This window comes from Setaria italica, chromosome VIII, assembly GCF_000263155.2.
Source record: "Setaria italica strain Yugu1 chromosome VIII, Setaria_italica_v2.0, whole genome shotgun sequence".
NCBI lineage: Eukaryota > Viridiplantae > Streptophyta > Magnoliopsida > Poales > Poaceae > Setaria > Setaria italica.
The window spans coordinates 36336738-36361665 of NC_028457.1; the positions used below are offsets into that span (position 1 = coordinate 36336738).

General features: G+C 43.2%; 2 protein-coding genes across 2 annotated transcripts; both read left to right on the plus strand.

Annotated features, from left to right (window-relative positions):
• Window positions 1-2010: 2010 nt before the first annotated feature.
• Window positions 2011-4479, plus strand: LOC105914997. Its single transcript, XM_012848269.1, has 3 exons — window positions 2011-2839; window positions 2954-3108; window positions 3694-4479. The coding sequence occupies exons 1-3, from the start codon at window positions 2011-2013 to the stop codon at window positions 4477-4479; spliced, it is 1770 nt and encodes a 589-aa protein (XP_012703723.1).
• Window positions 4480-10928: 6449 nt separating this feature from the next.
• LOC101776843 (laccase-15) lies at window positions 10929-14619 on the plus strand. The gene is made up of 6 exons (XM_004979782.3): window positions 10929-11140; window positions 12141-12292; window positions 12479-12726; window positions 12870-12989; window positions 13082-14131; window positions 14213-14619. Exons 1-6 carry the CDS (start codon window positions 11009-11011, stop codon window positions 14401-14403), a joined length of 1893 nt encoding a protein of 630 aa, XP_004979839.1. The 5' UTR covers window positions 10929-11008; the 3' UTR covers window positions 14404-14619.
• The last annotated feature ends 10309 nt before the right edge of the window (window positions 14620-24928 follow it).

Sequence of the window (24928 nt, forward strand, 5' to 3'; positions counted from 1 at the left end):
AAAGCATAAATCAAAGCATAACATGAGGATGAAGTAGCAAACCTTCACAACACTTGTGTTGGCTGAGTAAAATTCCCATGAAAATGAGGGAAAAAACTTCGGGCAGCACCTCCCTTGCTTTGTCACCACCGGAGAGTAGGTGAAGCTCAGCTCTCTGTCTATGTGCTGGACTGGCTCGGGCTGGAGGAGGAAGAAAAGCCTCTGTCTTGGTATATAATGGGAATGAGTTTTTATCCCGGTTAAAAACTCCAACCGAGATAAAAAGGAACACCTTTTATCCCGGTTGAAAGTTTAGTCCCGGTTGAAAGTTTAGTCCCAGTTGGAAGCTGCAACCGGGACTAAACTTTTTGTGCTGTAATGAAAAAAATATGTTGTTTATATTTTGTATAATAAATTTACAAATATTTATATTGTGATCCTTGCAAACACTTCCACGAGATCGAGTGCTAACTTGCATTCTGAGGGTAGGAGAACTTTCTAGAAAAGCCGATCTTTTTTCAGTATGTTTGGTTCGGGTACCATGCCCTCTAAGCCCTTACATGCATTCTTCTCTGGTAATAGAATCACTCCAAGATGAAAGCACATCTTGCTTGGTGTCCTAAAAATTTTGGCCAAAGATATTTGTCATCTTCGGGTCACCTACCATTGATGTAATCTTCTATTTCTTGACACAAGCTTCTCTTCGTCGGCGATCATGTGGTGTGCAGGCTGTAATGCTGAAACATTAGTCCCCCAAAATATATGAGTAGCGGTGGGCAGAATACGGAAGCTACATCATGATGCCATGCACGATCCATAGTCAAGGGCCTTCCAAGCAACAATGTGCAAACACTGGTTTCAAATGGAATGACATCACAAATCACAAAAGCACAACTCCACACGGTGAAAACTTAAACTTCACGTCATGTTTAATCTTAATACCTTGCTTATTTCACTATAAAGTATATGGCCTATGATTCATCCGTGATGGTCCCAAAACTTTCACAAGACATTCATTTGCTGCATTGATGGTAGAAAATGGATGCACAATCGTAGCACATGTACCCGCACCAACTTGACAGCGAGTGTAGAACATAGAAAGATTATGATCCAAGGTTGCAACCTGTTCATAATTTTGCAATGCATCCCAATAAACCTCATTGTAGCTATCACCAAATAAAAAATCAGAAACAATACAATTACTGGCATATGTACCATGATCAACCTATCAAAACTGATTTGACCTAATAAGGACATCCTTAATTAAATCACCACGTGTCCACGGCATCGGCGGAGCTACTGGGTATGCCGGGTGGGCCCTGGCATACCCTGGGACCCATCACTTTACCGTGAGAAATCAAGCTGCAAAAAATGATTCTCAGGCCCAGCAGACGATGCAAGGCAAATGATGCTCAGGCCCAGCTTTTGGCCCCCCGCTGGTTGTGACTTGCTTGCGTGGATACGACGTGCTGTGTGCGGACTGCTTGCTTTGCTTGTCTCTAGTACAAGATTGGCCCACGATTTGACGCATCACACCACATCTCGACGATTACAACTTCTCCGCCCGCCAGGACTCCTCCTATCCTCTCACGGCTCCGCCGCAGCGCCGCCGGCCACCGCACCAGGCCACCAGGGACAGCGCGTCTGCGCAAGTGCGCAACTGCGTGGGGGATTTTATGCCCGAAAACTTCTGATGGTCCATAAGGAAAACTTCTCATCGTCCACAAACCACAAGGAGGTTTAAGATGAATCTATCTTCTATTTTTTTTCTTATTTGAAAAGACATATATTCTTAAATATTTTTATTTATTTATGTATGAGTGCTTTTTTTATTTCAGTTCGTGAGTTTATTGAACAGACCGTCAATCCATCAACATTCTTAACTTAATATCGTGTGAGGTTGTGATTTGTAAGTTTTCTATCCGAAAATTTAAAACATGATTCTATCGTTACATGTTTGTTTTGCTATAATGTCTAGTTAGTTATTGTACTTACATTACATAGACATTGTTTTTTCAGAACAGTTGGATTATGAAGAGAGGCGGAGATATTGCATCTCTTTTTCAGAAACATGCAGCAAAGAAGGCAACAGCTGCTTCAAACACTATCCCATCTCCAGTTGAAACTTTTGTGGAAGAACAGAATCAGGAGCATGATAGAGTGGTAGTTGAAGAAATCGCGGATCCTGTGCCCTTGCCTCCGCCACTGCAACCACCCACATCACAGCCGCCGGTTTATGACATCAATCGCCTTCCACATGATCCAGGTGAAAGGCAGCCCATTGAAAGTTATCATGTTAATGATCAAGATGCAATTCGAAGAGCATATATTATTAAAGGTCGATTCAAACCTGTTAATCATGATTTTCCATCAAGAAAAATTGGAGGTAGGGATCGCCAATTCAATTATGTATGGATGTATAATCATGAGTGGCTTGAATATAATATCAAGAAGGATTCTGCGTTTTGCTTTATATGCTACTTGTTCAAGAAGGGTGCTGGGTCAAATACATTTATTGTTGGAGGATGGAATAATTGGAATATACGAAACAAAGCACTTCTCAAACATAGTGGTTCTATGGCACACAATGCAGCTCAGGAGAGATACATTAGTTTTATAAATCCCAAGGTAGCAATTGATTATCACATTGAGAAGTGGACTGATGAGGATCTTCGTCTTTATAAGAAAAGGTTGACATATTCACTTAGATGTATCAAGTTTCTTTTGCATCAAGGATTGGCATTTCGTGGACCTGATGAAAATGAAGAATCTAGCAACAGAGGAAATTTCATTGAACTTTTGAAGTTTCTTGCAGGAAATAGTGATGAAGTGAACAAGTATGTCTTGAATAATGCTCCAGGTAATTGCACCTTAACTAGCCCAGAGATACAAAAGCAAATTATTCATTGTTGTGCCATAGAAACTAGAAAGAAAATAATTGAAGAACTTGATGATGAGCCCTATGCAATTTTAGCTGATGAGTCCAGTAACATATCACATAAAGAACAACTAGCTCTTTGTTTACGTTATGTTGATAAACTTGGAAGGCCTTGTGAACACTTTATTGGAGTTGTTCATGTAGATGATACTACCTCTTTGTCACTTAAGGAAGCTATTGAGGGTTTACTTGTTAGTCATGGATTGACTATGACTCAAATTAGTGGTCAAGGTTATGATGGGGCCAGTAATATGAAAGGAGATATTAAAGGGCTAAAAACATTGATTATGCAAGAATCACCTTGTGCGTATTATATTCATTGCTTTGCACATCAACTCCAACTAGTTCTTGTTGCTGTTGCCAAGAGAAATACTGATTGTAAGAGCTTTTTTGATCAAGTATCTATCTTATTGAATATTATTGGAGTTTCTTGCAAGCGTCATGGTATGCTTCGAACTGCTAGGCTTGAGAATATTAAGAAAGCACTTGAGTGTGGTGAACTTGAATCAGGGAGTGGATTAAATCAAGAGATGAGTTTGCCTAGGCCTGGTGAAACTAGATGGGGCTCTCATTACAAAACTATATGCAGCATCATTACAATGTATTCCTCAATCCATGATGTGCTCATTGATCTTGGTGATGATATTTCACATAAGGATAATTGGACAAAGATACATTTTGTGCTTGGAGCATTTGAAACTTTTGAGTTCATTTTCTTTGTGCACTTAATGTTTGTTATTCTTGGATACACAAATGAGTTATCAGAGTGTTTGCAGAGAAGGGATCAAGATATTCTTAATGCAATCTCCCTTGTTAATGTGGCAAAGAACAAAATGCAACAGTTAAGGTCTGATGGTTGGGACCACTTCCTTGAGAGGGTCACTTCTTTTTGCATTAAACATGATGTTGAAGTTCCTGCTATGGATGGTGATTATGTGCCGTATGGAAAATCAGCAAGGTATGCCCGTGCTCGAAACCAAACAAATGATGATCATTTTAGAAGAGAAGTATATATTGGTGTTATTGATCAAATTAGGCAAGAGCTTGATAATCGGTTTGATGAGATCAATATGGAGCTACTTTCGTGTATGTCAGCCTTCAGTCCTTCCAATTCATTTGCTTCGTTTGATGCACAGAAGGTACGCAGATTGGCTGAATTTTATACTAAGGACTTCTCTAACAATGATTTGCTAAAACTTGAATTACAACTTGATAATTATATTGATGACATGCGACGAGATGATAGCTTCAAGGGTCTAGACAGCATCGTTGATCTCTCAGTTAAACTTGTTCAAACACGGAGGCACAAAGTGTATGATATGGTTTACTTGCTTCTCAAATTGATATTGCTTTTACCAGTGGCAACAGCGAGTGTTGAAAGGGTATTTTCTGCCATGGTTAAAGTGAAAACAAAGTCAAGGAATAAGCTAAGTGACAGTGTTTTGGATGATTGTCTAGTCACATTCATTGAGCGGGATATTTTCTTCCAAGTGAATGAAGAAGATATAATCAAGACATTCATGTCATTCAAAAAGCGGCGGGTAAACAAAGGAGACAAGTAACATTGTAAGTTTCTTTTATGCTATATTTTGAACTATTTATATTGTGATTTGTTATTGTTTCTAGCTTAATCTTTGAATTTATCGAATTGTAAATGGTTTTATCGAATTGCATAAAAATTTTTTTTGGCATACCCTATGATAAAATTCTAGATCCGCCGCTGGTTCACGGTTTTCTGGTTGCTCAGCTCATAAGCAATTGATCATGCTTGATCATTGTTGGGCCATTGCATGTCCATTGGCAATCTTGACAGAAATAATTGAGCTACCAATAATAGTGTTGCACGTGTCTGTAACGGGATGTACGGCGCCTGACAATAATAGGGCACCATCCTTTCGATCTGACAGACATATTTGTGTTACATTCCTAGTGTTTGTAGTATTTTTATTTTCCGCTCATGTCTACTGATAATTTTGCTATATATGGTGCCATTCTAAGTGTCCTTTTGTGGTCAGCAACTCGAGCCCCTGCTGGCCACATCATAGCTTGTCTGCTGGCCTGGTGCGCGTGAACCACGAGGGGAGGACCACAGTGGGCGCTCAGACAATGTGCATTAAGTCTGAGCTAAGCTGCCTTCTTCCTCATCTTGTTAGTGGCCGTTTGACCCGGGACTAAAGGTCCTTAGTCCCGGGTCTAAAAACAATCGGGACTAAAAACGCTGGATAGGAGGTCTCTTAACCTATCAAAACTGATTCGACCTAATATGGACATCCTTAAATCACCACGTGTCCATGGTTTTCTGGTTGCTCAGCTCATAAGCAATTGATCATGCTTGATCATTGTTGCGCCATGTCCATTGGCAATCTTGACAAAAATAATTGAGCTACCAATAATAGTGTTGCACGTGTCTGTAACGGGATGTACGGCGCCTGACAATAATAGGGCACCGGAACCTGCAATATGTCTGGCCGGAATATGCAATAAAATCCTTTCGATCTGACAGACATATTTGTGTCACATTCCTAGTATTCGTTGTATTTTTATTTTCTGCTCATGTCTACTGATTATTTTGCTATGGGGCCTGATTGGTTTGTTGCCAAATGTGCATGCCAAAGTTTTGCCAAGCCAAAAGTTGAGCAAGAAACTTGCTAATATTTTAGTAAGATAAGTGGGAGAGATTGCTAAATTTTGGTAACAAACCAAACAATGGCCAAAATATTAGCTTGCCAAATCCCTGGCATGCCAAAATTTTGGTAGTGAACCAATCAGGTGCCATTCTAAGAGTCCTTTTGTGGTCAGCAACTTGAGCCCCTGCTGGCCACATCATAGATTCATAGCTTGTCTGCTGGCCCGGTGCGCGTGAACCACGAGGGGAGGACCGCAGTGGGCGCTCAGACAATGTACATGAAGTCTGAGCTAAGCTGCCTTCTTCCTCATCTCATAAGCAGTTGATGCATGCCTTACAGTGACTGACATGGCCCAATGGCACCAATCCTGCTAACACAAAATAATATTTCAATCATTTTTGGGAAAAAGGAGGGTCCAATTTTGACTCCATATGCAAAAGTTGCGCCTGTTTTATCGAACACTATGCAAGTTATATTAGGGTTTTTTGGGTGCATGTTTCAATTGACAACTAAAGATTATCTACAACCAAGGACTCCACTAGACTGGCAAAACGGAAGTGAAATTTTGTAGTTGAAAACCTTTTTCATTAAATTGAAGTCGTTTGTATATGTAAATTGTGACAAAATGTTCTGGACGGTAATGGTTAAAAGGAAGCCAAGCATGGGTGTAGTGGCCTGGCTAGAGGGCATCACGCATAGGTTTGAGGTTGGAGGTTTGAAAGACAATCAAAACACTTGTGTTAATGGCACCGCAAAAATGGTTGAGGCAAGGGGTTGCAAACGAACCGACTGTACAGTCGGATCACAAAACGTTAGTACAAATTGTACAGATGCTTGCTTAAAGTCGGTTCACAAACCTTCAGTATAAATAGTTCTGTAATAGTGATTTGTAGTTGTAATATATCACAGGCCGAAACATGCAGATACAGGCATCCCAGGACATGCAACGAAAAGGAGAAAACAAGTGATCATTTTATTGGTGTTTTAAACCGTCATGTAACTCATGTTTACTTTTGTTACAAGAAATAGAAATGCACAAAGACATTTCTATAATACTATTACTTTGCTACGTGGAATTGGAACTTTGTATCTGTGTCGTGGTTAGCGTCACGGTGCGGCAGAGGTATCTCTGGAGCTGCCGAGCTAGTGCTGGTAGGAATCTGTGTCGTTGTGGCCTTGTGGCCTTGTGGCATGGTAGGTGCTCAGCAATTAATCGCACGTATTGAAAACGTGTCTGTGGTCCTATTGCTCAGCTCACCAAGCTCATATAATGTCTTACACAGCAACGCACAGCAGCCATGGCGAGCATGGAGAGCCGAAGCCTCCCCAGGGCAGCAGCCACCTCAATGGCGCAAGCTATCGCCATTGTCTTCCTGATCTCAACTGTTGTCCAAGAACTTAATAATATAACACCTATGTCAAAGTTTTCAAGCATGGCCACAAGCTCGCGCAGGCAGACCTAATTACCATTCCGAGGCAGTCTCAACTGTTGGCTCAAGATCTGACGATTGCTGCCATTCCAATTTCGATTAAAAACACGTAGTGATGACAGCTCACTGGAACCCTAACTTCACCCCTTAGGCCCTAATTTCACTTTCCCCCTCACGTCTCCTCCTTCCTGTCTCTTTATGTTAATTTTTATACTCGAAAAATGTGAGATTGAACTAACTGTATCTCTAGACATTATGTAAAAAAATATGAAAATATCAACAATATAGTTTCGACAACCATTCATAAATTAAATATTAATAATATGAAATCGGCATGCATGGTGTCGGGTCCATGGTGTGCTATCCGTGTGTTAGGCGGAGTGAGACTGAGAGATGATGGAGAAAGTAGAGGCCTAGTACACGTCAGTTATTTTCTGTTACTTTCTTAATGTTCTTTTTGTGGTTAGGCATCTGACTGGCACATCATAAGTTTGTCCTGGGCTGCTCAGCTCACATGCAATTGATGCTTGACAGTGACTGTCAAAACTAGTGTTGCTCGATTTGACGGCTTATACATGGATGCCTGACAATCACAATGAAACCTCCATGTTCAAACACAATCACAATGCAAATGCCTGCCCTTGGATCCGACTGATACATTTGTGTACTGACCACTGCTGGCAACATCATAGCTTGTCTGCTGGCCTGGTGCGCGTCAACCACGAGGGCAGGACCAGTGACCTGGCAAGGTGAGGTGGGTCGCTCAGACATGGTGCTTTAAGTCTGAGGTGACTCTGCTTTATTCGTCTTTCTTTCAACAGTGTTCAACATCCATCGATCATGATTTGTGAAGTACCTGGATTTATTACTTAATATAGCATTTCTCATCTAACATTGCACAAAGACCTTCATGAATTCTTGATTGCTTTTTGGAACGCGGAAAGCACAATCGTTATTTTCCTTTATAAGTTCATTAAATGGCCATGAACCACGATACATTCATAGCTTTTACCGTGTTGGCAATTTATAACTAAACATGGTCTACAAACAAGGACTCCCCTAGACCAGCAAAACGGAAGAGGAATTTTGTAGTTGACAACCTTTTTCAATAATTTTAGAATATCTTCATTTATTTATCAATTCTAGTTTTACTATCCGGACCAGTTTGTGTAAACGCCAGCACGGGTGCTAATTATATGCGTCGGCTTCATTATGTTGGTATGATAACCGATACAGATGACATTTTAGCGGTACGGATGAGGTGCTCTCTAGTTGTAATAATCAACTCTTAAAAATATAACTTAGAAACTCGTCTTGGTCACTCGTGCTGCTTTGCAAGTTAAGCACTTTGAGTGCTATAGTTCTTTTTAACATGTCTACATTGATGGATCGAGTGCCATGATTCTTTTGTGTTTACTTTGAAAAGAAGAAGATGGCTTAGATTCTGCATTCAGAGTTTGAACCTACAAGTGTCAAGGGGCCATACATTCCTGATTTCCTGTGTGCATTGTTGGCTGTTGTTTGCCACTAATATAATACAGACACCGTCGTACTTTCTATTGGATGTGGATGTCCTATTTTTCTGATTCTAATGCTTGTGCATTTATTAAGGATCTAGAAACAAAATTGACAGCGCGGCTTTCAGTTAAAATAATATAAGTAATTAGGAGTAATGTGATCAATTCTCACAACTAATAATAATAATGTGTCTGATTTTTTTCAAAAAAAAACTTATTTGGGAACAGTGGGATCGAGTACTCTTTTTTAGGTGCATTTAAACTTACTTATGCTATTGGATCAGGGGCGCCGGACACCACTGAAGTATCACTAATTAGCTAGTTCACCACGCTCCAAACCAAAATGGATTGAGAAATTAAAATGGAGCCGGAGGAGCAGTGCCTCGGAATCGTATCTCTTCGGCAAGCCAGGGGACAGGCTCTGGTGACGGGGCGCGTTGTAAAAGCCGCTCTTTTTGTCCGGTTCGACCTGTTCTGAATCTATTGCTCGATTTGAGGGCCTATACATGTGCAATGCAACAATGGTGTTACATCTCCATACTCATCTACCTAATAGGGCACCGGCACATGCAATGCAAGTTCCTGCATGCCTGCCCATCGATCCGACAGAGAGATTGGTGTTAATTAGAATCATATTCGTCACTGACCAAAATTTCCAGATAACCAAGTCTAATCAGTTACTGTATATGATACTTTCATGCTCATGCCTACTGACCATCTTACAAGTACTATATATGAGTGTCCTTTTGTGGTCAGGCACTGCTGCGCGTGAACCACGAGTGGACGCCCAATCAAAGTAACTGTGTCGTTGCGTGAGATGCCTCCTCTCCTTGCCTCTTAATTATTAAGCCATGTCCAACAACGACAACAACAATGATAATAATAAGGAACTGAGGTGAGACAGCTATATGCATAAATATAATTCAACATATGGACAAACAACAGAATATCTAAGACCTCCTAATGATCAGAGTTTTATATATTTCGCTTTATTTCAACAGTTAAACATAAATCGAATATGATTCGTTGAGTATCTACGAGCTTAGAACTTTTATTAAGCGTTTAGGGCTATGTTTGTTAGGAATCCTTTTATCAGTGAGTGCTGGTTGCTGATTTGCTTCGATCCATGAAAATAAGGATAAATTTGAAAAGAAAGCACATAGGAATCTTAGAGACTTTGTAGTGGGCAATGCCTTCCAGTAGCTTCTCTTCTAAGCTAAATTTGGCATCATATGAACAAGTAGAAGCTTAGATGGATTAAGAGCTACAACTACATACAAGATGTTGAAGAATACTCGAGTGTTTTTTCATTGCGAATGACCATAAACGTTCTCTTCCTCTAGAAATTTCTTCCATAGAAAGAGTTTACAAAGAGACGAGCTGTGCACGGAAGACTTTGGTGCTAGCTCAAAGACGGGGCAGCTTGCTGCCTGGACGCAGCCTCGCCATTTTGAGAACTGGTGTTAATTACAGAGTCCCGGTATGGATGAGACCAAATATCTAAGTTGCGAGCGATAGCCCGGAGCGTTGCATTTGTGTCAGCATTATACGAGCGGAAAACCACGTTGTTGCGGCTGTTCAAAATTCTCCACAGCACGATCAGAAGAACATGATTCCAAGCGCCTTCAGAAAGGTGTGGGGGCTGCCCGCAGCTCCATGGGTCTGCCTTTCCCGCGCCATCATAGGTGATCATCAGAGTATCCCAAATTGAAGCAGCAGCAGGACACTCGAAGAAGAGATGCATATCGCTGATTCCACTACCGTACCGCGCAGCCGCGAGGACAAAAGGCTTCATCTTCCTTCAGGATGTTTATGTATATATGTAAATTATCACAAAATGTTCTGGCCGGTAATGGTTGAAAGGAAGCAAAGCATAGGAGGAGTGGCTAGAGTGCATCACGTAGAGGTAGGCCTGCTAATTGGATTGAAATCCAACTCTAACCCACACCAATCCACATCACGTTAATTTCTTTTTTCAACCTAACTCACCCCATATCTATATTATCTAAACCCAAACCGTTGATAAAACTCATGGTTTTGCTATATATATAAACCTATGGGCTTATATAAAAAACTCGTATATATTTGAAATAAACGTGAGTCCACCATGTGGGTCCTACGTGAAGAGCTAGACTCTAAAACTAAAATGTCGTATTCACACCTTAAAATTTTAGCGAAATTGATCGAAATTTGTTGGAGATGACAGAGTTTGACTGCACGCTACATTATGCTAAATAGTATGGCTAAACATACATAGAGAAATGAGGAATGAGGTTGCAGGTTTGAAAGGCAATCAAAACACTTGTGTTAATGTCACGGAAAAAACGGTTGAGTCCAGGGGTTGCATCACATATCCACCTAGGACCCTTGTGGTTGCATCACAATCGCACGTGTTGAAGAACGTGTGTGTGGTCCTATATATTCTCCTAGAGGCACTCAGTCACCGGGGACTTCTATTGCTCAGCTCACCAAGCTCATATAATACCTAGTAGCTCGAGCACAGCAACGCACGCAGCCATGGCGAGCATGGAGAGCCGAAGCCTCCCCAGGGCAGCAGCCACCTCCATGGCGCTAGCTATCGCCATTGTCTTCCTGATCTACACAACCGCACGACTGGGAGATGCGGCATCCGTTGAGCACACGTTCATGGTAAGTACGCATGATCCTGTTTCATTCCCTTTGATCGACTTGTCAGGCGTTAATCGGTTATGGTGCAACGATATTTACATTGTATTATAGGGTGTTTTTTAAGACAAGCATATGCATCGATAAACGGTTCTAGAAAATTATTTTCTAAATTAAGATATGCGTAATCAACAAAGGCGTACATTAGTGGTCACGGGTAGAAAACTCACCTTTAGTCCCAGTTGGTAGGGAGCAAATCTCCCGAAAATCCATCCAGGATAAACCAATCGAGACAAAAGGGGGGTCTTTTGTCCTGGGTCACTCAACCGGAACTAAAGACCCCCTTTTATCCCGGTTGGTAATACCAACCGGGATAAAAAGGGTCGCCACGCCAGGCGCAGCTCCCAAAAAAAACAAAGAAATCCCGGGGACCCCCACACGTGATTTTTCACGCGAAATATGCGCGTGCGTGGTGCGTAGCTTCCTTGCCATCCCACCTACACAACACATCTAACTATATAGGGAATGCAATCCTTTTGTATTAACTCGTGGGGTCCCAGGCTGGAAACATCAACAGGGACTAAAGACCCCTTTTATCCCGATTGGTATTACAAACCGGGATAAAAGGGTTCGAGGGATTTAGTCCTTGCCATCCGTGGGGGACCATTTTATCCCGGTTGGAAACACCAATCATGGTAAAAGATCCCCTTTTATCCCAGTTGGTATTACAAACCGGGTTGGTGTTTCAAACCGGGATAAAAGGCCTTTCAGGGCCTTTTTTTTTCCACTAGCCTTTGCAACCGGGATAAAAGGTCCCGGTTGGTGAGCCCCCGTCAGTGACCGAGCTTTAGTCTCGATTCGTGAACCTTTTATCCGGTGCCAACTTTAAACCGGGATAAAAGAGGGTGCATGGAAGGTGAGTTCTCTACTAGTGGATTCCCTATGAATTCTTAACAATTCAACCACGATGTAGGTATATATGTATCCATGCTTGATTTCTTGGAACATGCACATATATCTGTAGGTGAGCCAGGTGAAGATGACACACTTGTGCAAGGAGACACTGGTCACCGTGGTGAATGGGCAGCTCCCAGGACCAGCGATAGAGGTCACGGAGGGAGACTCGGTGACTGTTCATGTCGTGAACAAGTCACCCTACAACATAACAATACACTGGTAATCAGCTGAGTTCCTACTCAATACAATCACTTTTCTTCCCAAGGACACTAAAAAACCTATTAATGTACATTCACTTTGCAGTGGAAATAAAATAATAAGATGCTTTCCAGTAATTCATCAAAATAGAATATTTTATTTTATTTCATCTTTCGCCATCTTTTTCTTCTGTGTTGTCTGATGTAGGCATGGAGTGAAGCAGTGGCTTAACTGTTGGGCTGACGGGGTGCCGATGATTACCCAACTCCCTATCCAGCCAAACCAAAATTTCACCTACCGGTTCAACGTCATCGGGCAGGAAGGCACCTTGTGGTGGCATGCTCACGTCCCCTTCCTCCGGGCATCACTGCATGGCGCCCTCATCATCCGGCCAAGAAATGGGGCGAGCTCATATCCATTTCCAAAGCCAGACAGGGAGGTCCCAATCATAATAGGTTCGTGAATTATCTACATCATATTCACTAGCTGTGTTACGAGAACAGAACAAACTGCACCTGATTTTTTATTGGAATCTGTTTGGAAAAGAGAGAAGAATGGACTGTTCCTATTTGAATTGAACTGTCTTTGACTTTGGCAGCGGACTATTGGCAGCTAGACCTTGCACAGGCGGCAAGGAGGATGATGCATGGTTTCTTGTTTTCTTTCGCCAATGCTTCCACGATCAATGGCAAGCTTGGAGATATCTTCAATTGCTCTGGTAAGAAATTACTTTCTTACAGCATTGATGTCCGTGCCAATGACATATTCCTTTTTTCTGAAAAAAGTGTCTGCTTGAATTCAACTATGAAGGTGTGCCGGAAGATAACTACGTATTGGACGTTGTGCCTGGCAAGACCTATCTGCTACGAATAATTAACGCCGCGCTCTTCGCCGAGTTCTACCTAAAGATAGCTGGGCACAAATTCACTGTGGTTGGTGCCGATGCCAGCTACGTCAGCCCATACACCACGGATGTCATTGCCATCGCGCCCGGCGAGACAGTGGATGCCTTGGTTGTTGCTGATGCGCCCCCTGGAAGGTACTACATGGTTGCCCTGCCCAATCAGGCGCCATTGCCGGACACCCAGACCCCCGAATACACAACCAGAGGGATCATGCAGTACAGCAACACTCACAGTTCTGCTGATGATCCAGCAGGACTAATATCAGATCGTGGTGTGGAAGAAGAAGAAGAAGATAAAGGTTCATCCGGTGATGTGCCAGTAGCACCTGAGATGCCTGATATACATGACACAATTACATCTTACTACTTCCACAGCAACCTGACCAACCTGTACCAAACGGTGGTCCCTCAGCGAGTTGATGAACGTTTGTTCATCGTGCTCAGCCTGGGTTCAATATGTCAGCATGGCCAGTCCTGCAGGAGGGGTGATCACAATGAGACCATCCTCATCGCAACCATGAACAACGTTTCCTTCCAGGATCCCACGGGGAAGACGCCACTACTAGAAGCACACTACTACCACACTGGAAGCGTGGACTTGATGCAAGAACTTCCGGACAGACCACCAAGGGCATTCAACTTCACTGACGAAGCCTTAATCCCGTATGGGCCCAAGGAGATGCGCTTAGAGCCATCGTATAAGGCCACGGTGGTGCGTAGGTTCCGGCATGGTGCCGTAGTGGAGATGGTGTTCCAGAGCACAGCAGTTCTACAGGGCGATTCCAACCCGATGCATCTACATGGTCACAACATGATCCTTCTTGCACAGGGGTTTGGTAACTTCGACGCCGCGAAAGATGTTGCAAAATACAACTTGGTGAATCCACCGGTGAAGAACACTATTCTTGTCCCAAATCTTGGGTGGGCTGCCATCCGATTTGTTGCGAACAATCCAGGTGTGTCTAAGATTTATTTGTGTTAGTCAGGTTTCAAAGTCGACGCTGTCAGATCTAATGCTTGTCTTATATGATTTACAGGAGTATGGTTCATACATTGCCACTATGAATTCCATTTGACTATGGGCATGGCGGCAGTATTCATTGTAGAGGATGGTCCGACAGTAGACACATCTCTCCCTCCACCACCTGCTCATTTTCCAACATATTGTGGTCATGACGACAATCTCCTTCCGGATGAACTGTGCCTCCAAACTAAGAAGGATGCATGAAATCCCACGTATAAATGTAGTCTGAATAAATATTACTGCAACCGCCAGTTATCAAATTAAATAATGGATGGCCCACGCTAGTACCTAGATTCAAGTATGCATATTAAAACTACTGTATCGTCTTCACTCTATCAATAATGCGAGGCCAATTATACGACAATCTTCACTCTATCAATAATGTGAGGCCAATTATACGACAATCCCCTTTTATATCCATATATGCATAGCATTCTTTTTTCTATATTAGATTTTACATCCTGGTGAATTGCAATTTTTATCTATAACTGCATGTACTCCCTCCGTCCCAAATTCTATATCGTTTTGGTATTTCCAGCTACATTCATATATTTTATTAATAGCTTTTATAAATACATGTAGACCCGTGTTAGAGTGGAAGTGACTAGACGAATAATTAATCATGTTGAAAGTCCCCCCAAACACGATTAAAAATTTTCAGTCACCCTTCTGTCGTACAGTCCAAAGTTTAAAGCACGGGAGCTGCAAACAATTATTTCACCACCGTTTTACACTTAAGCCATATATATCCTTCGTACAAAGACCAAGCGGATTACACATCACTAGTAGAGAATTGGTCTTTAGTCCCGGTTGGTAGGGTGCATATCTCCTGAAAATCCATCCGGGATAAACCAACCGGGACAAAGGGGGGTCTTTAGTCCCGGGTCTTTCAACCCGGACTAAAGACCCCTTTTATCCCGGTTGGGAATACCAACCGGGATAAAAGAGTTTTCCAAAAAAAATAGAAAAAAGCACTGGCGGGCGGAGGCCCGCCTCGGCTCCCGCACCACCACTGAGCCCCCATCCCGCCGCCGCCGAGCCACCGCATCCTGCCGCCACCCGCACCCCGTGTTGGAGGTATGCCCTAGAGGCAATCATAGAGATGATGATATTCCATTTGTATCCATGATTTATATTGTGTTCCTTGAATATCCATTAAAGGCTACTTGAATTGATTTGCAATTATGTGAATTGTGTATGAAACTCTTTACTTGTATGGTTATTCTAAAGTTGTCCCTAGTCGGAGTTCATGTGAGGACAGACATGAATATTAGACTAGCATATGTATTAGTTGATGACTATGTTTCACAAGTCATGGATATGGAGATGTTGAACTAATAATGTGGGCACATGTGGAGACATGTGCTAGGACTGACCCAACACGAGAAGTAGTTCTCTCTTTAAACAACATATACGCTTTGTCCTTAGACCTAAGATTGTCGCATGTATTCAAGATGTGGATCGACTTACTTAGGGGCTATCAAACGCTACGCCGTAACAGGGTAGTTATAAAGGTAGCTTTCGGGTTTGTCAAGAAGCATGCTATGAGACATGGTCAATCAAGATGGGATTTGCCCCTCTCTAATTGAAAGTGATATCTCTGGGCCCCTCGAGTGATTGGATCCGAAAATGCATGGCCATGCTACGTACGATTAAGAGTTAACCTACAAAGGGATTCCAAATCATAGGATCGAGAAAGAGCGGTTGGCTTGAAACTAGACCAAATATAGTGAGGCAAAGGGAATAGCATGTATATAATGTTGTGATGGTTCGTCTGATATGATCTTCGTGTGCGTATAGGAGTTGGCACGTCTTGCTAGAGGCCGCTACCGACTATTGGGCCGAGTAGGAGTACTCGGGCCATGTCTATACGTATCCGAACCCATAGGGTCACACACTTAAGGGGCTGGAAGCCCAATTCGGATGTGATCCGAGTTGGATTAGGTTTAGAAGTACTAACGGGCCTCGGACCCAGAGGCTCGTTAGGAACCTCTATAAATAGAGGGGTGGGGGCGCCCTAGGGTTTACACCTTTTGGCGAAACAAATCTGTTGCGCCTCCCACGCCCTTGCCTGTTGCAACTCGCGGACCTAGCAGTCCGGCTTGCGATGCTTCCTCCCTGCACGTGTGGATACCTTGGAGGTGTTGCGCCTGCAGCACTTGGATGAGCCACGACGAGCTGCCGACGAGCCACGACGAGTCGCCGACGAGCCACGACGAGCCGCGGCACGAGGGCGATCTTGCTACACGTGGATGAGCTGCTGAGGAGCTGCTGGACGTCGACGTGATCGACTACGTACGACTATGCTGATCGACTTCGCTGCATCGACGCGAATCTACATCTTCCGCATCATTGCGTCAAGTGGTAATCCCGTGATCCTTATACGGTAGTTTTCCTGGTTTACGCAGTAGAAAGTTTTGATTTGCGCTAGTGTAGCCTACCTTGTATCCCAACACGCCGGCACGCCTGCTCCGGCCCCACCGCCTCCTGCTCCGCCACGCGCCGCCGCCTCCTCCGTCGCATCCACCCGCCGCTCCTCGCCCACCGCCGCCGCCGCCCAAAACTCACCACAACAACACTGACACTGCACCGAGCTCGCCGCCGCCGCACCTCTTACTGCTGCTCCTCGCGCGCCGCCGCCACCGCCTGCAACAAAAAACAGCAAGAACTCACCACCACAACTACACTGACTTGGCCATTGAGCTCGCCGCCAGCCGGCCACCTCTTACTGCGCTGCCCTGCACCTCGCCCCGCTGTTGCTCCTCAATGGCAGTGAGGGGCGAGCAGAGGGGGAAGGGGAGGGTAGCAGAGGGGGCGGCAGCAGTCCAGGCTAGTATTGAAGAACCAGCCACCGGTGGGCCGCCCACATCATATGGTGATGATGACGCCTCCTTCAAAAAAAGATGATGCCAATGTGCATGCCGGTACTGGACGAAGCGAATACAACAGTTGGTCAGAGTAGTGTTGGCACTACGATAGCACAACCATTTCCATAGGTTCTGTATCCATTAATACTCCATGCTCATTGCACATTCTGGTCAGCAGAGTTGGAGAGACAAAATAGGTTGCCCAGGGTGTTGCCAATCCGATTGGTGGTTTGTTTGATGGAAAACCTATCCCACCCCTGTATGCATGTGTACGAGTGCTTGATATCAATCCAAACTATGATGATGACGAGATAGATATCCCCACTATAGAGGGGATCTATTGCCTTGGACAATGAGTCGATAGTACCATACTGTTGCATAAACGAGAGATACTACTGATTGGTCCACAACCTTTGATTCTTGATGATCCTGCCTCGCTCAAAACTTCCTCATGTATGAAATCCAGACTGGGACATGTTCTTGTTGAGCATCCACTAGTGGAACGGACTTTGGCACCAGAACAACTAGTTCATGGGATAAGCATATCCTGCCACATCAGCGATCTACGCCTCTCAAACTAAGCAATCCCATTGGGCGAACCTTCTCTTGCACCTCCTTTCTATCCCGTCCACCCATCCTCCTCCTTTATACTATCCCTGCCTGTCATCCATTCCTACTTTACCTTCTCGCTCCCCCAACCTTCTTCAACCCAAGTGACTTCGGCTCGGTATTGGTCTCAAACGAATTTGATACCGAACAGATTTAAGTGTGGCTGAGGATAGATGTTGACAAGGGTTCTGAACCCATAACTCGGTTGCCCGAGGTTAAGTCTGATGCCTCAAAATCGGAGGCTAGAGGTTGTCACGGGTTCCGAACCCATAACTTGGTTGCCCAAGGTTAAGTCTGATGCCTCGAAATCGGAGCTCGAAGCTGCTAGGGCTTTAGCTGGGCTGAAATTAAAAAAGCCTGGCAAGAAAACTGGAGTGAGAATAGTCGATGCTTTGGAGGATGATGACGATGAAGTCGGTTTCTTGGATGACAACTTGTCCCTGGTTTCACCTCTGCACGGTTTGCTCGAGGATAAGGCTCACGATGTTTCTGCTGAGAAGGATTCGCAATCCAAGAATGTTGAAGAAACATCGGATGCTATTGGTACTGTCCTTCCTATTATACTAGATGCAAAGGAAATTACAGAGCACGCGGTTGCTACCCACTCAGAAAGGTAATCTTGATAATACAAGTCTGGCTGGTCTTAGTTTTGTGGATGTTAGCGAGGCTTCTTCTAAATTTTTGATGGACTTGCAAAGCACAATTGGCAAAGTTGGAGAGCCGTATCATGAACCCTCATATCTTTTGCATGTAGATCCTTTGCCCGACAGTCCTGATCCACCTCAGGTTGTGCTAGACGACAACAAGGATTTTGGTACAAATATCAAGGAGAAGTTGCTGGCTGTCCACATTCCTGGAGCAGGTGAAGATAATGATCCTTTCAATCCTCCACTACTATGTAGATCGCATGACTCACTTCGACCTGTAGGTGAAACGGCGAGGACTGTTCTGGGTGGTAAGTTTGAGGGCGATGTTTCCTCTGAGGCTCTTGAAGAAGGCAAGCTTGCCAAAGAAGAAGAGAAAAATCTGCAAGTTCCTGAAGCTTCGAGAGGCTTCTATTCAGAGCGATACCCAAGGAAGTTTCTTCGATCTTGAGGCTTTGTATTTTTTATAATGTCTTCTATTTTTTTTTTGGTTTTTGATGCCTTTGGTTGCTTATAGAATGCCCTTATTTTGACAGAATATGAGAAGTCTTTGCGTTGCTAGGACCATGATCACTTGGTGAGGATAACGACTACCCTCGGTCATAAGGTATTGCCTTTCCTGACTTACTGTTAAGATTTTTACTATTTGGTATTTGTATGATTTTTCTCAGTTTTACTTGTTTTTCATTTTTAGGCTGTAATTGCTGGCAAAGTGGCCAATGATAGGCTTCAAGAGAAGGAGAGGGCTGCACTCAGCAGCAGCGCTAGGGTTCTTGAGCTTGAGACTGAGGTTGCGTGGCTTAAAAAGGAGAACTCAGCTTTAGATGATCTCAAAGCCTCACTTTCTGAGGAGAATATTGAGTTGAAAAAGAACAAGGATCTTTTTGTGAAAACATGCAGTGACCTCGTTCAGGAAGTGGAGACCTTTGAAAAGAATTCTGAAGATAACCTCGGAGTTTTGGAAAAACTGCGGAGTACCATTGAGAAATATTTGACAACAAATGCAGCTTTGAAGAAACAAAATGAGGCACTTGCCAAAGCTTGCGCTGAGAAAGATATTATGATTCATACCTTGGGAAAAAAACCTCGAGGATCAAAAAGGTTTCATCGATGGTGCGGAGCAAGTGCTGAAGGCCCGTTTCTCACAGATTCATGATGGGTATAAGCTTGCACTGGTAGAGTTTGGGGCAGAACCCCTTCCTCTCTCTACTGATAAGGGAGCCAACAAAATATTTGATTGGATGGATCAATAATTTGAGTCCTTGCCCTCAGTTATTGTGGGAGCCAGTGATTAAGCAGCCTCCTTGTGTTGTGAGGGTATGCTGAAGCTGCTCGAGGTGGAAAATTGCTCAGATTTCCTGAAATTTGGTGCGCACGGTTACAAGTTTCCTTCTGCTTTAGAATTCGATGCACAGGAGACATCAAAAAATGTTAAGATTGTGAAGAAGAATTTCTTGAAGGAATTTTGGAAGGCTTCTTGTCACGACTTTGCAAAGCTTGTTGCTCGTGGTCATCTTTTGGAGGTTCGACTTTTCCTTTTGTCCATTCTGCTTAAGACTGCTTTTCTTTATCTTATTGTGGTTGTTTGTGATAGGCTAAAGAATCTGATGTGAAGGAAAAGAAGCAGATTGGAGGCTCGGAGCAACAAGAGGTGTAGACTCTAGACTAGGTTTAATTGGAAACTTAATCTTTTGATGCATAGCTTAGGGTCGAGAACTAAAATAGTTGTTGGTTGTAATTTAACCTGCGCAAGTCCTAGGTGATGGGCCTGCGCAGGACATACTTCCTCTTCGATTTCATCATGGAAACATTGTTGCCAGTGGTCATGCTTGGCGTCTCTTTCGTACTTTTCATCTCGACGCTAGTTTTCATGATTTCTGGTGCTTTTGCTGTGAATACTTTTCCGTGCAAAGCTTTATGCTGGGTCACTATTTTGAGTCCCGCGATGGTTATGCACTTGGTATGATGGAAGAAAAAATATTTGAAGCTTCAACGGTGAAGTCGGAGCCCCTTAGTCCGCAAAGTCATGAGTTTGATGATGCCTATGTGTGTGATGCTGCAGAGTTTCGAGGTTCAAAACCTGGTCATGTAATCGAATTGTCATTCTGACTTATAACGAAACTGATTGGAAAAACATCACCCCCCCCCCCTTGTTCCTTTTTGCGGAGATTTTTGTTGCAAGATGTTATTGCGAGAAATATATTGTGTTATTTATTTAAAGGGTTTTCTGTCTAAGTATCATAACCCGAGATGACAAGGAATATATGATTTTAGTGAGAAACATCACCCCCCCCTTCCGTTCCTTTTGGCGAGGGTTATGCTGTTTGCGGTATTTGGTCGATGACAGAGGTATCCTCGAAGCTTTCTATCTTCCACATTTTTCCGTGCAGTAGTTATTGATTTTGGAAAAAAGGTCCGGAGGTGTTTAACTTTCATGTGGGATTTTTATACACCAGTTTTCTTGTAATAAGTCAGCAAAAACTTGCTCCGAGTTTTGCGGACTTAGAAAGTTAAATGACAAGTCGGGTCGAATTCACAACTCTTGGTTGCTTCGACCATAGAGCTGTAGATCCTATGAGGTTAGATAGAATTTTAGACGAGTATGGTAATGGCAAAAGCGAGGCTTTGCTTATGCAAAAACACAAGATTCGGGTATTCTTGGAAGCAAAGTTGGTGCTGCAACTTATTGTTGCTTCTGTCCAACGCTTGCGCAGAAACGCAAGTTTTTTCTCGCACAGAAATGCGAGGTTTCGCTTGCACAGAAACACAAGGTTTAAGTTATTCAAAAAGTAAAGTTGGTGCTGCAACTTGTTGCTTTCGCCCAACACTTGCACAGAAACGCAAGTTTTTTTCTCGCACAAAAATGCGAGATTTCACGGCAACTTGTTGTTGCTTTGGCCTCAGCATGCACAGAAATGCAATGCGTTCTACTTGCACAGAAATGCAATGTAGTAGCCCTTTCGAGGCTTAGTAAACACGAGATTCGGGGGAATTGTATTGCATTAAAATGTAAAGGTTTACATGGATCGCCTTGTTAAAAACCTTACCTCCATTGTGGAGCCCCCTAGATAGGAAAAGTGTACATTCCATTTGTAGCAAAGTAAATGCAGGAAAGTAAATTTTCTACCCTCGATGTTGTTTATAGGCTTACAGGCTGAGGGTTTTACTATTTTGGTGACTATGGGTAGTATTTGCGCAAGTTATCCACATTCCAAGAATGTGGTAACTCTGCTCCTAGCTGATCTGCAAGGTAAAAGGATCCTAGCTTGTTGATGTGGAATAGGGTCCCGATCTTCCGAAAGGTTCAGTTAATCGACGATTTGGGCGGAGTCGCTACACAAATCGATCCGGCTTCCGAACAACACGTTCCGAACCCCGCAATCGCAGCACAACGTCTCCTCAGGTTATCGACCAGTGATGCACGGTTGACCTCGCCAAGAAGGCTAATCCTTGCCTGCAAATCGAAGAACACAAGCAAGAATAAGGAAGAATGCAAACCAAATTTGCGGATGAATGATTAAGCTCACGAGTTGGGGTTTTACAAACCGATGATGGCGAAACTGTTCTTGACAGATTAATCTAAGCAAAACCCAAAACCTAACAAAGGTGACGGCTACTGTTATATAGGGGTTAGGGTCGTGGTCGACCCCCTGGACGCGCCCCTAATGGGCTCAACAACAATACACGGCCCAAAGGCCAAAATAAGGCGACGCAGTGCCGGGACAGTTTCTGGACGCCATCTTGTTTCGACAATTTCCGTTGACTCAAGACGAATTTAGGCATGGGACCAGTGCCATTGGAAAAATAGATGTTCTAAACTTTCCAACCATATATAGAACGTCCAAAACGGAGTCCGTATGCGGCCTGGGCGTCCAAATCACTGTGGGCTGCTTCTGGACACCGAGGTGGACTCGAAGTCGACTTGGCTTGGGCCTCCAACTCGAGTTGTATGTCCTTGCTGGTCCTCCATGCCTCCCAGCCTCTCTCCACGCATCTCCTGGTCCTCTCCTTTATTCCTAATCAAAATATAACCATTGGATAGCAATTTATTCTTAAAATCATAAAATGAATTGCTTAGGAATGATCTGACCTCTAAATGCAATTGTCGTGCGCGAGCTCTAGTGATTGGACCTTGAATGTCCAGCGGAGTATCATGTGCATATGGAGAAGTGATGTCCTCATCATCCTCCCCTGCTTGAAATGGAGTCATCCTCGACTCAAGCTCATCGTTTGCTCCCAAGTAAGGCCTCAAATCTGAAATGTTAAAGGTAGGACTAACCCCGAACTCGGGAGGCAACTCAAGTTTGTATGCATTATCATTAATCTTCTCAATTATCTTGAAAGGACCTTCAGCTCTAGGCATCAACTTAGACTTTCTCAAATCTAGAAATCTATCCTTTCATAGGTGCAACCAAACTAGATCACCCGGTTCAAGTTTAACTTCCTTTCTACCTTTACTACCAGCAATTCGATACTTTTCGTTCATTTTTTCAATGTTGTGCTTAGTTGTTTCATGCATTTGCAAAATAAAATCAGCGCGTTCTTTGGCATCCGTATGAATCCTCTCGCTAGTAGGCAAAGGCAAAATATCAATAGGAGCACGGGGGTTGAATCCATACACTACTTGAAAAGGACTTACTTTTGTGGTTGAATGTGTTGCCTAATTGTATGCAAACTCCACATGAGGCAAACATTCTTCCCACATCTTCAATTTTTTCTTCAAAACAGCCCTCAACATGGTGCCTAAAGTGCGGTTCACCACCTCTGTTTGCCCATCAGTTTGTGGATGACAAGTGGTAGAAAATAATAATTTTGTACCCAACTTGTTCCACAAAGTACGCCAAAAGTGACTCAAAAATTTTGCATCGTGATCTGAAACAATAGTAGAAGGCATACCATGCAAACGTACAATCTCTTTGAAAAAGAGGTCAGCAATATGAACAGCATCATCACTTTTATGACACAGTATAAAATGTGCCATCTTTGAAAAACGATCCACAACAACAAAAATGCTATCCCTCCCCCTCTTAGTCCTAGGTAATCCCAACACAAAGTCCATAGAAATATCCACCCAAGGAATAGAAGGAACAGGTAGCGGCATGTATAAACCATGTGGATTCAAACGAGACTTAGCTTTTTGACATGTTGTGCAGCGAGCAACGAACCTCTCAACGTCTCTCCTCATTTGTGGCCAAAAGAAATGTGAGGCCAAAGCGTCCACCATCTTCTTGGCACCAAAATGCCCCATCAATCCTCCTCCATGCGCTTCCTGCATCAACAAAAGACGAACGGAACCAACTGGAATGCATAGGCGGTTAGCTCTAAACACAAAGCCATCATTGATCACAAACTTATTCCATGTACGTCCCTCTTTACAATTGAGCAACACATCCTTAAAGTCAGGGTCAAGCGCATATTGTTCCTTAATTGATTCAAGTCTAAAAATACGACAATCAAGTTGGGACAGCAAAGTATATCTTCTAGACAAAGCATCGGCAATCACATTATCCTTCCCTTCCTTATGTTTGATGATATAAGGAAAAGATTCAATAAATTCAACCCATTTAGCATGTCTACGGTTCAAATTGTTTTGAGAGCGAAGATACTTAAGCGATTCATGATCAGAATGAATAACAAATTCCTTAGGCCACAAATAATGATGCCACGTTTGTAAGGAACGTATAAGAGCGTACAATTCCTTATCATACGTAGAGTAATTCAGAACAGGACCATGCAATTTCTCGCTAAAGTATGCAACGGGTTTACCATCTTGCATCGAAACACCACCAATGCCAACTCCACTAGCATCACATTCAAGCTCAAAGGTCTTACCAAGGTTTGGAAGTTGCAGCAATGGCGCACGCGTAAGCTTGGCCTTCAAAGTGGCAAAGGACTCATCTTGTGCTTTTCCCCAACGAAACACCACACCTTTCTTCGTCAACTCGTGCAATAGCGCAGCAATGGTGCTGAAATCTTTGACGAAGCGGCGATAGAAACCTGCAAGACCAAGAAAACTCCTCACCTGTGTGATGCTTTGGGGCAGCGGCCAGCTCTCAATGGCTTCAATTTCCGTTCCATCCACCTCAATTCCCTGTGGAGTAACAACATATCCAAGGAACGAAACTCTATCGGTGCAAAAGATGCACGTTTGTTTGCTAAGCACTTCTCAAGGTTAGCAAACAAACGTGCATCTCTCAAAGCCTCAAAAACAGCACACAAATGCTCCCTATGTTCATCCAAAGATTTGTTGTAAATTAATATATCATCAAAGTAAACCACCACAAATCGACCAATAAAAGCCCTCAAAACCTCATTCATCAAACGCATGAAAGTACTCGATGCATTAGTTAAACCAAAAGGCATGACTAACCACTCATACAACCCGAATTTGGTCTTAAAAGCTGTTTTCCATTCATCTCCAAGTTTCATTCTTATTTGGTGGTAACCACTATGCAAGTCAATCTTTGTGAAAATTATAGAACCACACAACTCATCAAGCATGTCGTCTAACCTAGGAGTAGGATGTCGATATCGAATGGTAATATTATTGATGGCTCTACAATCAACACACATACGCCAAGTACCATTTTTCTTTGGAACCAAAAGCAC

Excerpts from the sequence above, each read along its gene's own strand:
- LOC105914997 (XM_012848269.1), top strand. The coding sequence starts at position 2,011 with ATGAAGAGAGGCGGAGATATTGCATCTCTTTTTCAGAAACATGCAGCA. Across the intron at positions 2,840-2,953 it reads TGTCTTGAATAATGCTCCAG|CTGATGAGTCCAGTAACATA; the intron begins GTAATTGCACCT and ends ATGCAATTTTAG. Across the intron at positions 3,109-3,693 it reads AAGCTATTGAGGGTTTACTT|AGAAGGGATCAAGATATTCT; the intron begins GTTAGTCATGGA and ends GAGTGTTTGCAG.
- LOC101776843 (XM_004979782.3), top strand. The coding sequence starts at position 11,009 with ATGGCGAGCATGGAGAGCCGAAGCCTCCCCAGGGCAGCAGCCACCTCC. Across the intron at positions 12,727-12,869 it reads GGAGGTCCCAATCATAATAG|CGGACTATTGGCAGCTAGAC; the intron begins GTTCGTGAATTA and ends TGACTTTGGCAG. Across the intron at positions 14,132-14,212 it reads ATTTGTTGCGAACAATCCAG|GAGTATGGTTCATACATTGC; the intron begins GTGTGTCTAAGA and ends TATGATTTACAG.